Source organism: Homarus americanus, unplaced genomic scaffold (genome assembly GCF_018991925.1).
Source record: "Homarus americanus isolate GMGI-L3 unplaced genomic scaffold, GMGI_Hamer_2.0 scaffold51859, whole genome shotgun sequence".
NCBI classification, from domain to species: Eukaryota; Metazoa; Arthropoda; class Malacostraca; order Decapoda; family Nephropidae; genus Homarus; species Homarus americanus.
The window spans coordinates 18,843,358-18,856,881 of NW_024711292.1; the positions used below are offsets into that span (position 1 = coordinate 18,843,358).

At 37.5% G+C, this 13,524-nt stretch overlaps 1 protein-coding gene across 2 annotated transcripts in view; it reads right to left on the reverse strand.

The window, feature by feature from the left end:
• LOC121855054 (NIF3-like protein 1) overlaps positions 1-13,524 on the reverse strand; it is a 228,135-nt gene that overhangs the window by 86,287 nt on the left and 128,324 nt on the right. For both annotated transcript variants that reach the window (XM_042349998.1, XM_042349914.1), the window contains one exon: positions 4,085-4,193. In XM_042349998.1, the coding sequence (XP_042205932.1) occupies positions 4,085-4,193 (109 nt within the window). The remainder of the gene's footprint in view (positions 1-4,084; positions 4,194-13,524) is intronic.

The window sequence follows — 13,524 nt, forward strand, 5'->3', positions numbered from 1 at the left end:
TGATGGAGACATGATGCTCCTCCCCATACTGGTCAGATATTATGTGTTAAAGGAATATGCTTCCTTACTTAGGCTTTAGTAAGCATTTGCCTCCAGGTGTAATGTTAACCTACATCTATTGAGGATAAAATCTTTCACCTACAAATTGACAATAACACATTTGCTGTTATCAGACATATCTAGTTGCCTCAACAATTGCAACCCCAGTTGAAATTGGGGTTGCAACTTCAAATTCTGTGTCATTACTAAGGAATAACGAAGTCTCTGGTGCACTCTAAGATTAAGAGAGAAAACGGAGGTCTCAGGCGTCCTGATGTGAGAGAAAACGGACTCGTATGATGGGGGACCAAATAAAAAAAAGCATAGCTACATGTTTTGTGGACTACAGTATTGAGCGTACCCTTTTTTTCACTTTGTAATAAACCTAGCCATGCCTATGTGTGTGTTTATGATATTTACCATAAGAATATATATATATTTAGTGGGTCTAAATGGTCATAAAATGGGAAACTTGGGGTTGGGTCTTGGGTGCCTGGAACCAATTGGAATAAATTCCAAAGGTTCTGTACTTTCGTTATCGCGTTTTTCGTTATCACGCACTCGGCAGGCTCCCAATTAGGTGCGATAACCAAGGGGTGACTGTACTGTACTGTATATGCTTGTGACACTGGCCAGTTACTTCTGGTGTTATGGTACAGGTGTACCAAGTGACAGCACTAGGATCCTGCTTCCTCTATCAAGGAATAAACAATTGAAATTGAAATTGAAAAAAAAACCATTCAAATAATGGGACGTAGCGAACCTAAATGGCCCTAGAGCGGGCACAGTCACGTTTGTGTCACGTATGCATCACGTATTCTTATAGACTGTGCTGCCAGGCGTATAATGATACAGTACAGTAACTATATATCCATAACATGTTTTGATAGATATAAGAAATGCCTATGTTACTGTTTCTGTTTTTTGTCTATTGTAGTGTACAGTACATTACTTTAATTTGATTTCCTTACTTACGAAATAAAAAGTTTACAGTGGTCCCTCGGTTAACAATGGGCCTAAGTGCAAACCTGTATTGCACATGTACTAAATGATTACGGTACTAAAATTGTTATATCTATTGCAAATATAGATTGTTTATACAGGTATTCAAATAAATCACTATCTTACAAGAATCCCAGCAATGTAAGTTATATTCACCCAGGTTGTTTGGGTGGCAAATTATGAAAAGAGCTTAGTCACTCTTAAGTAATGATAAATAAAAACGCAGGCCTTCAGCACCAACTGTCAAATCTTATCTCAAATAAATAAACAAACACCAGACACTCTGCCACCTCACCTCCCCCCCCCCCTGTTCCCTCTTCCGACGCTCGCTGGCTACTTCCCTCCTTGTGTTCCCAGACAAAAGATTGGTGACTTCTTTATGTTTATTTTATATAATATCTCAGACTAAAGTTAGGATAATATAATTTACATTGCTGAAATCCTTGCAAGACAGAGATTAATTTAAATATAAGCGTCATATATTTTGCTCAAGATATAAAAAATGTAGTACATTAGTGTACAATACTGTTGTCATGATCGTAATGACGGTTTACCTGTTAAACTAATGATCCGTATTACGCTTACACGTCCACAAAACCTTCTGAGTCTCCCAGTGGGAATGTCCTCCGTTCTCCCTGTTTCTTTGATGACGTCATCGAGATGTCGTATGTTTGTTGACTGTAGTTGTAAATTCTTTCTGCTACCGAGAACCTGTAAACCTTTTTTTTTCACCTATGATTAGCAGAGACTCTGATAATCATAGTGAAATTGTGGTAGGGAGGTTAACTGAGGAATTTTGTTAATATTCAGAAGGGAATCTTTTGAAATGTGCCCCTCGCCTTTGTAGCAAGGCGCTGCATGTTGGGACCTGTTGCCATCCAACCTTTTGTAATCAATTTAATTCTTGCTTTTGATAGCTCAGTCAGAGCATTGTTGGTAAAGATAATAGTAGGGAATGAAACCGAGTTGGTAGTCTCAGTTTCAAACATCATAGTGTTACAGTAACGTAATTCAGTGAAATGGTTGAGTAGGTGGAATCTTTGACTTTAGCGGGGGTGGAAGGCAGCAGCTGGTTTTTCGAATCATTGAGCCGCCACGCTTACCTCCCACAGGTAGGTCACTCCACCTTCTCTGTGTTGTAATTCGCCATTTGTAAGTGATTTGACCTAACTATAGTTTGTTTGTACAAGTGTTAAAGTAACGTAGTTGATGTGCTTTGAGTGATGTATTTTATGTCTTTAGTTAATGTCCCTTTGAAACGTTGACGTTTGTTATACACCATCAGTGAGCCGCCACGCTTCCCTCCCACAGGTCCCTAATGCAGGCTAGGCCGTGTCTGTAGCGTGGATGATGCATCCACTAGTCTTGGGAGATGTCTGAGGTCCAGTGGAGTTGGGTGTCCCCTTGAACCCCGATTGCAGAAGCTCCACTACCACCCATGGGCCCCATAGGGGGTAGTATTCCCCTAACGCCCTGCCCCTGTGGTGAACCTGGATCGTCAAGCCCCCAAACAACTGCCAGCCCTATCATTGGTGGATGAGTACAGTACATAACTCGGTGTGGCTGTTGGTGTGGTGGTGTTAGTCCACCGGAATTATCGGAGTTTGCTGGAAGGTGTCACTTGGTGATGAGACTCCCAGGGCGGCACCTGGAGTATTACCCCTGGGGTATTGAGTGTTGTACTGGCAGGTGCCACTGGTTTTATTGGTGCTAAGGTGCGGTAAGAGTTTATGTGCGTTTTGGTGTGTGTACACCCAGTAGTGGTGTAAGTAAATTGAGCCAGAGGGCATGGTACAAAGAGTTCCTGTTTTGGGTGCATACAACGTCCTTTCTGTAACCATTTTTGTGTTTAATAAACATTGTATTGGTATGTGGGTCTATGATTCACCTATAGTATTCACCGTTGTTCTCTCCCTAATTCTCGATACTATATTTACGAACCCATGGGCCTTCCTCTCACGTCACGCTACCAGGTCAAAGTATCAACGTAAGTTGTAGGAGTGCCAAGCCCTTACAGGGTGGCAGCTTGTGGTGCGCGCTCTTACAAATGGTGGCCTCGGTGGCCCAGGAGTAAGAGTAGCAGCCCCCGCTCATACACTGTAGTACATTTTATAAAAAGTTTTTCAACTGTATTTTTGGGTAGATTTACATAAATTTCTTCGTTTATTTTCATCCATTTACATGCACACACCAGACTAAAAGAAACGTAAAAGAAATAAATGACCTTAGTGCAAAGCTGGAGTGCACAAGCACTAATTTGATTACGGTACTAAAATTGTTTTGTCTAGTGCAAATTACAGCATGTTTATATTCAAATTAATCAGTATCTTACAAGAATCCCAGCAATGTTAATTATATTCACCCAGGTCATTTCCCTGGCTTTTTACAAGAGAGAAGCTTAATCACTTAAGAACTGATAAATATACACGCGTTAGACTTGGGCCTGTGCCAACTGTCAAACGTACTACCTCCCCTCCCCCCACGCCCCCTCTCTCGCTCGCTCGCCCCCTCCCTCCCTCTCCCCCATCTGCCCTGCGTTGCTGGAATCCTTGTAAAACAGCGAATAATTTTAATATAAACGTCATGTATTTTGCACAAGAGATAAAAATTAATCACCTGTATCACATTACAGTAGTGATTTAAGAGTAAAAGTGTATATGTACGAATATAGTATTCCACATACACGTAAGTATAAATACAAAGTTTATGTGATGATCGGACAATGTCCATTTCGGTTAAGGTCGCATTTCCAAGAACGTATCTAGGACATTAACCGGCGCATGACTGCATATATTGTTTTTTTTAAAGTATATAATTATGCAATGACAGTTTCTTCATTTTGTTATTTAAGAACTAAATCAAATATTTAACTAAGTTTGTGTCAATATGTGGAAACAAAACTTGCTATAGCCTTAGTAGACCTAAGACAAAGGAAATAAAAAAAAATCCTCAAAACTGGTTTAGTCTTGGTCCCTAGGGTCCAGGATTTGAGTGTCTATATCTTTATGGTAGAGTACAATTAATAAATAAATCTATTACTCACCAAAAGCCTGGATGAGCCAGTCATTGACTCCTCCCTGAACTGCATCATAGGATGTGTGGGGGGAGTAGACAGCAATACCCTTTTCCAGGCAACGTGCAACAATTCTCTCCTGCACAAAAGGAAAGATTAGATAGCATAGCATAAATTAGCATAGGCTGGTCATTTGTATTAAGGTGGTCATATGTAGTAAGGTGGTCATTAAAGCAAGGTGACCATTATAGTAAGGTGATTGTGAGTAAGATGGTCACATTCAGCTGGGAAAATTTTGTAAAAATCAGATCACATTCATAAAATCTAAAGTGTGGTTCCTCCCAATGATCTTTGCTTTGAGCTCAGTACCCTGTAAAATTTTTATAATTGGTGCTTATCACCAAAGTGGGTATGGTAGTCAAATTGGAATATTTAACCCCTTTTAGCACCAGGCATTTAATTTTACTTGGTACAGTCTCGGACGAAAGTTCTTGACACAGTCAAGGTGGAGGATGTAGAGTCCGCCCCCACCCTTACTGGATAGCAGGTCACTACGCACTTAGCGGTCATTTTCTGCTGTAATGTATATATTTACTGATCATTATACTTTTTTCCTATAAATAATTAATTTCCCTATAAGAATATTTTATTTGCATTATTTTTCATAAAAAGTGCTTGGCAACACACATGCAGTCTGTTGCCAGGCTGTCTTTGTGTTTGGTAGAGCAAGTAATACATATAAATAATTATCGGAATAATAATTCCTCAAATAATTACATTTATAACATAATCATAGCATTATTTTCCAGTAATACTTCACTACAATACACCTACACTACTTTTAGGAATATTACTTTGATACAACATGATAAAATGGACAAACAATGAAAATGAAACAAACAAAAGAAGGTAATTATGTTCAGGAAGCTTTCCTGTGGCTGAGCGTGTGGCGTAACAAGCAGAAAGTCATGCTCGAACCTGATAACCCATGCTGGGCATTCAAACAATGCTGCAAAAAGGCATGCATTCTGGAACGTCAACCAGAGCGCCCTAGATGGATGTTCCGGAACGTCAACTGGGGCGTAGGGGTTAATGTGCAACATTATGTCAAATAACGTAAAAATTGATTGGATAAATTGTTTTGTGAATTTATTTAACAAAACAATATCATCCTTTCCCAGTCCCTATTGAAAAATGAAAGTATCAGAGCTCGATTGTTGAACTGCTTGGTGTTTTATATGTGTATTTTTTTTTTTTACGGGGATTAACCCACCTGGGCACAGGTCACTGACCCACATCGGGTCCTAGGGGGCGAAAATGTAATAATAATAATAAAAATGATAATAACAATAACAATAATAATAATAAAAATAATAATACAGTTGTACCCCACTTAACGCGGTCAATTGAACCCAGAGGGTCCCGCGTTAAGTGAAATCCGCGTTAAGTGAACAACAGAACATATGGGATTAATTCCAATAGAAACCGGCCCGACCCCCAAACTCCACTTTTTGAAGGCACATACCTATGTTGTAGTAAAAATAACATCTTAATTTTATGATGGTACATGCACACAATTAATACTTAAGAGAAATAGAGAAATACAGTCGCCAAGTTAATGTCCATTCAAATAATGGACTCAACTCCCTCCCCCTCTCACACTACACAGCCGGCTAACAGATGGTCGGTCGGTCCCTCCCTCCCCCCCCCCACCCCCCACCAACCGTCCCAAGGAGATGTGTGGGATAACCTCAAACTAAAGTTAGGAAAATATAATTGACATTGCTGGATTCCTTGTAAGACCAGGAATATTTTGAATATAAATGTCATATATTTTGCACAAAAGATAACATAGTTACCTAGAGAAAAATTTTTATCTAAAAATTGTAAGTTTAAAGCAAAATATATGATGTTTATATTCAAAATGATCACCAAATTATAAGAATTCCAGCAATGTAAATTATATTCTGACCGGGTAATTTGTATGAATTTTATGAGCTAAAACAAATATCTTCAGTTAATAAAAAAAAAATAATCTTCACGACACTATCTGTCAATCAAAGTACCCCACCTTGCCTCCCCCCCTCTTCCAACCGCGCGGTCAGTCCCAACCCTCCCCCCCACCCCCCACCAATCCTCCCTTCCAGAGTTTTTAACATTTAGTATTAAATAATACCTCAGATTAAAGTTAGGATAATATAATTGACATTGCTGGATTCCTTGTAAGACCAGGAATATTTTGAATATAAATGTCATATATTTTGCACAAAAGATACCATAGTTACCTAGAGAAAAAATTTTATCTAAAAATTGTAAGTTTAAAGCAAAATATATGATGTTTATATTCAAAATGATCACCAAATTATAAGAATTCCAGCAATGTAAATTATATTCTGACCGGGTAATTTGTATGAATTTTATGAGCTAAAACAAATATCTTCAGTTAATAAAAAAAAATAATAATTCTTCACAGGGTAACAGATGGTCGGTCGGTCCCTCCCTCCCCCCCACCCCCCACCAACCGTCCCAAGGAGATGTGTGGGATAACCACTAAATTTTAATAAATAATACCTCAAACTAAAGTTAGGATAATATAATTGACATTGCTGGATTCCTTGTAAGACCAGGAATATTTTGAATATAAATGTCATATATTTTGCACAAAAGATACCATAGTTACCTAGAGAAAAATTTTTATCTAAAAATTGTAAGTTTAAAGCAAAATATATGATGTTTATATTCAAAATGATCACCAAATTATAAGAATTCCAGCAATGTAAATTATATTCTGGCCTGGTAATTTGTATGAATTTTATGAGCTAAAACAGGCAGTCAGGCAGGGTGGCGGGTGGGGCAAATCTAAAAATAGCGTCTCGGACACTCACCGCGTATATGTGGAAAAAATCCGCGTTAAGTGAAAGGTCAGCTTTGGCAAGGCACCGCGTATATGCGAAAACGCGTTAAGTGAAACCGCGTTAGGCGGGGTAAAACTGTAATGATAATAATAATGATGATGATGATAATAATAATAATAATAATAATAATAATAATAATAATAATAATAATAATAATAATAATAATAATAATAATAATAATAAAGAACCATAAAGAAATACAGTCAACCCTCACTTTACGAGGTTAATGTAACCCACAGGGTACCGCGGAAAGTGAGAAACACGTAAAGTGAATAACATAATACATGGGATTAAATGAAATAGAGACCAGCTGACCCCCAAACTCCACTTTTTCCAACACAATACCTATGTTGTAGTAAAAATAACATCTTAATTTTATGATGGTACATGCACACAATTAATACTTAAGAGAAATAGAGAAATACAGTCGCCAAGTTAATATCCATTCAAATAATGGACTCAACTCCCTCCCCCTCTTTTCACACTACACTCAATGGCTCTTCCCTCTCTGAGAAATTTTGGGGGGAAAACCAGGTATAGTAATAAATAATACCTCAAACTAAAGTTAGGATAATATAATTGACATTGCTGGATTCCTTGTAAGACCAGGAATATTTTGAATACAAATGCCATATATTTTGCACAAAAGATAACATATTTACTCAGAGTAAACAGTATATCTAAAATTTGTATGTCTAATGCAAAATCTATGATGTTTATATTCAAAATGATCATCAAATTGTAAGAATTCCAGCAATGGAAATTATATTCTGGCCGGGTAATTTGTATGAATTTTATGAGCTTAAACAAATATCTTCAGTTAATAAAAAAAAAAAATATTCTTCACACCATGGTGGTGCCAGGTGGTCGGTCGCCGGTCCCTCCCTCCCTACCAGATGAATGTGTGGAAATACCAGACTGTTTACCTTTTTAGTAATACATAATAAATCAGACTAAAGTTAGGATAATATAATTGACATTGCTGGATTCCTTGGAAGACCAGGAATATTTTGAATATAAATGTCATATATTTTGCACAAAAGATAACATATTTACTCAGAGTAAACATTATAACTAAAATTTGCATGTCAAATGCAAAATCTATGATGTTTATATTCAAAATGATCATCAAATTGTAAGAATTCCAGCAATGTAAATTATATTCTGGCCGGATAATTTGTATGAATTTTATGAGCTAAATAAAAAAATTATACTTCACCCGTGTAAAGGGGTACACCCACCGCGGAATGTGAGCATCCTGGGTTCTGGCAGGGCACCGTGTAAACGTGGAAACGCGGAATGTGGGACCGCGTAAAGTGAGGGTTGACTGTACAAAAATTAAAAAAATCAAAGAAACAATATACAGTATGTATGTTGTGTTGTCAAAGTAAGAGAAACAATTGAGACCCTGCAATTGTGTTTAAATGAGGCAGAAAGTCAGATCAGCAACCTGGGACTTGGTCACAATTTTCGTGATGCCATTTGGCAGCAGGGTCTACATGTACCATTAGACAATACATTATGATTCCAATATCTTCCCAAGCAGTAATACCTCCCTGTTTGGTAGCTGCCTACTACCTATATGCTGCCATTATTGATTATATATACATTATATATAATGTTACTTCTTACCAAAGTTAGAATGAGTTTAGGCCTGTGGCTTCACGAATGTGTCAGGCACGTTGTACACAACAACAATGAATAAACGCCCTGAGTAAGACTGAGCATGTGGCTTCTCATTCTTCCATTAAATCATGTAAGATACTACACTTGGGTGCTCGTTTGTGTGTTGGGACAATGACTGGGTAGTGACCAGTGGGGCCACTGCTTGAAATTTCTTGCTAGATCTTGAAAATTTTATCCCAACACCGAAGTTGATAGAAATTATTGAAAACCTCACATACATTGAAAAAATATAGATTATTGTTCAATCCATAATGCGACGTCTAGCTTTATACCTAGGTATGTTAATGCCTATCAATAACTCACCAGGCCAATATACAGGCAACTAAAACATCTAATAATTACTTAACACATAATATTAGGAGGACATGTCACTACCTGGCATTTAATTGTAATTCTCAAAACCCCCTCCCGCACCCTCCATCACACGCACTGTCACCGTCATCTTCTTGCCTGGCGAATCAGCTATAAATATGCACAAAGAAGGCCCCGCTAATTTGTGTAGTAATAGCTGAAATACTAAGTGCCACGAGGATTTTATATACAGTATTTATACATCTTAGCACGGTGAGGAAATTGAGTGATTTTTATTTTATTTATGTCTCTCAGATATTGTGTTTGGGACAATTTTTTATACAGTCCGGTCAAGCATGGCGACCACAGCTCGTCTTCTATTAGGAAGACAGTAGATCGCTAGTGACTAATATCCTGTGCTTTCAAGTCACTTAGTGAATGATGTTGTTTTTCGCCCTTCCGGGCCCGTCTTCACTGAAAGAATATATATAGATACAGGTACTCCCCGACTTACGACCTACTCAACTTACGACCATCCGGACATACGACCGCCTCAGTCGTACCAAAATTTTGTCAAATTCCGTATTTTCGAGTCCCAACGTCAGTGATTGCGCTGTGTACTGACAAAATTTTAGTTTGTAATTCACTTTAAAATGGCTGACAAGCTAAAAAGTGAGAGTTTTGTGGTGCTGAAAAGAAAAAGAGACACCCATTTTAGATTTTCTATGTATTATTTAAGCATTTTCGACATGACCATTTCGACTTACGACCTGGATTTGGGTCCCTAACCCCGTCGTAAGTCGGGGAGGAGCTGTATATATATACGAATATACACACTCTTACTCTTAAATCACTACTGTAATGTGATACAGGTGATTAATTTTTATCTCTTGTGCAAAATATATGACGTGTATATTCAAATTATTCGCTGTCTTGCAACGATTCCAGCAATGCAAATTATATTCTCCTAACTTTAGTCTGAGATATTATATAAGATAAAAACTTAAAAGCCTACTATATAAAAAAAATTTCTTTGTCCCAATTATACACGTGCTAGTATGTGGCCATCTCTCTCCCTCTTCTCATGTTCGTTCACAAAACTTTTCAGGCTTCCCCCCCTGGGTTTTCTAATTACCCTCAGCATGAAGGCCAGAGTTAAGTTTTTCGCTTCATAACTCTATTTTATTGATGTCCTCATTAGCGGGTTCAGCCTTTCCAGGCAAACTTTAGCGAGGCTGCTAGTCTTAGTGATCCTTCCGGACGCTGACCTTCCGGTCTTACTAGCAATCTAGAGTTATGTTGTATCCTCAGTATGGGCTATATGAGAACCATTCAGGGTGGAATTCTCAACCAAATACATCTTGCGAGAGTAATGGTGAACGATGTTAGCCAATGGAGCGCTATGGTAGCAGCTTAACATTGTTAACCCTCCCGGGTGACTTGATGCTCACTCAGGCATTTTCGCTCAAGCTAATTAATTGAAGCGATGATGTCTGTGCACCCTGATTGGCAACAAATACAGAACTTGATGATCTCTCAAAATATAAATGCTCTAAATGAAGTTAGTTTGATTAAGAAACAAAGTTCATTGAGCAAAGGGATTATTGAGATAAGAGAAGGGAGAGGTGTATGATATACAGGTAGTGAGTTAGTTGTTTATGATCGTCACACTGGTGACTTATATAACAATAAGAGATATTAATGAAATAACTTACTAAAATATCACAGTTACGAGTCATATTGATTATGTTATGGACAAAATGTTATCTCCCTTGTCTTATTATGATGATACAATGTGACTCATAGTGTTCCTCCTAGTTTAGATGAGTGATGTGCAACTGGAGGATGAAGGACAGTTGTCTGGACTGATAGATGAAGGAGGAGACCATGGAACTGTCCCTGGGGAACTAGTGTTGAGTGAGGAGCTACAAGGATGGAAAGTTCAGATCATACACTACATACAGTACAAGGAAATGTTCGTCAGTAGAGGATGTGAATTCAGTAGTACAGGTTGTACCTCTCTAGTCCGGCAACCTCGGGACCTGACCGGTGCCGGACCATGGAAATTGCCGGACCATGGAAATTCACCCTTTTCCTGGATAGATAGTGACTTGTGCTTATGCTTGGAAGCACTAGCACCACTTTCTCTACATCATGGTCTCTTTAAAGACATATTGAAGGGATAAATGTCGTATAGTAGCTTCTCAAATTTCGCGAGTTTTTAATTCTTAACGTATTTTATTGGAACACACAAAAAAATAAATAAATAAAAATTTTGACGGAGGAAACTTGAATTTCGACGGGTTTGAACGGCCCGCCAACGTGCAGACGACGTGCATAATCGTGTAAACAGCGTCATTTCTCTTATGTACAAAAGATTCATTATTGTTTATTACTGAATGCCTTTTTTATTGAATTAATGTTTATGTGTGCAAAATGAGCAATACAATTCATTAATAATAAGTAGAATATTAAAACACATGAGGAAATGACACAGCATTGTTTTCGTTGATTACAAAACCAGTGACTGACTGGTTCTACATATAAAACTGAAGAAAATAAGACCTTGGCTGTAGCTGTAGTAAAATTAATATGGTTGTTTCAAGTAATGTTATTTAATGATAATAAATGGAAATAAATGGAACAATAGAAGTAGCTAACGATTATGGTTAAGAAAAAAGAGAGATCGCGTATGTAAGTGCGCATGCGCACACGTGAAAACATATCGTCATTACTTTACATAAGAATATGAAAGCAACTTATTTACTGTTCATATATATTTTAATTAATGTTTCTGAATTTCTTTTTATTGAATTAATGTTTGTGTGTGCAAAATTAACAGTACAATTTATTAATAATACGTGGAATATTAGAGGACACGAGACGGCTGCCGGCATTGTTTATGTTAAAGCTTACAAAACCAGTGACTGATTGGTTCTACATATAAAACTGAAGAAAATAAGACCCTGAGTTTAGCTGTAGTAAAATTAATGTAAAAAAATTAATATGGTTGTTTTAAGTACCTGTAATGTTATTTAATGTTAAAAAATGGAACAATATAAGTAGCTAACCATTAATAGTAAAAAAAAAAAGTGAGACTGCACGTATGTAAGTGCGCACATGTGAAAACATATCGTCATTACTCTATATAAGAATATGAAAGCAACACTTATTTACTGCTCATATATATTGAAGGGTTAAATGTTGTACACTGTATAGACAAACAGAGAGAGAGAGAGAGAGCAGCCGAACTGCCGGATGTAAACAAACCTTAATTTCCCGCGGCTTTGTTTTTTTTTTAAGGGGATTAGCCCACCCGGGCATAAGTCACTGACCCACATTGGGGCCTGAGGGGCAAAAATTTAATACTCCTGTAATAATAATAATAATTCAGATAAGTAAAAAAAAAAAAAAAAAAAAAAAAAAAAAAAAAAAAAAAAAAAAAAGCTGCCTATCTACCTATTGGACAAACTAAAATCGTTCCGGACCACGGGAGTTTCCGGACCACAGAATGCCGGACTAGAGAGGCACAACCTGTAGTAGTTTCACCCAGGACTCAAGGGGACCATACTATATGTAATTATTAAGGATGTAGAGCCACTTGGATTAGCAAGATAGGTTTCACACAACCTGTTTTCACCTTTGAAATGTGCAGTTTGTTATGATAATTTTTTTTTAATTAATCAAGATGCAGGAAATAAAAAATAATTATTGCAGATCCAAATTAAAAATAGATGGAATAAGGCCTTGAAGAGTAAATTTCTAAATGCAAAACACTGGAAAGATTCCAAGTTGGCAGAAAGTTTAGAATTATGGGAGATAGGTAACAGCCTTAATCCCCAATTAGACCAACCTGCTTCTGCAAAGAAAAGTGGGTTATTGGATATTCTAGATAATGAGGCAGAAAGAAAGTTACAAGAATCTCTACCTAGTCAGTCTGATTTTAGTGGATTCCAGGATCAGGATGAGGAGGTTGGCACTAATCATAGCGTTCAGTCTCTAGAGCAGGGAGAACCTGTTGAGACTGACTTCATCCTGTCCCCATTTTGGCAACCACTTCCACCTGGGGCAAAAGTGTTGGTTACTATGAGTGGAAACACGCTGCTGTCGACTGCCACGCAGCTGATGGAGAACATTGAGTGTAAGGATGATCCAAACAGTCCTTGGGTAACATTGGTAAGATCTAAGTCTTTTTTGATTTCGACCACATCTGTGGATTCCTTATTCAAGGTATTTTATGAAAATGTTTCTAAACTTCCTGATCTATCAGCACTTACAAAGAGACAGGAAGGCCAAGCAACTGTGGGTCATCATTCATTGTTATTAGAAGGTGATACTACAATTTCTTGGCCTGATATTTGCCCCAAAATGAACTCTGAAATAGATGAGGTCTATGGCAGATAAGAATGCTCACAAGTTTAGTTTTTTGGAAGTTCCAATTTAATGACAAAGAGAGTTCCTTATATGAACTTCCCAGTATTTGTCATCTCCAAAATGTGCTGACATAAGCTATGAAATAAATTTGAAACCAGTTGCTTCTGCACTGTTGCTTGAAAGAGTTCAAATTTAGGAAGATGG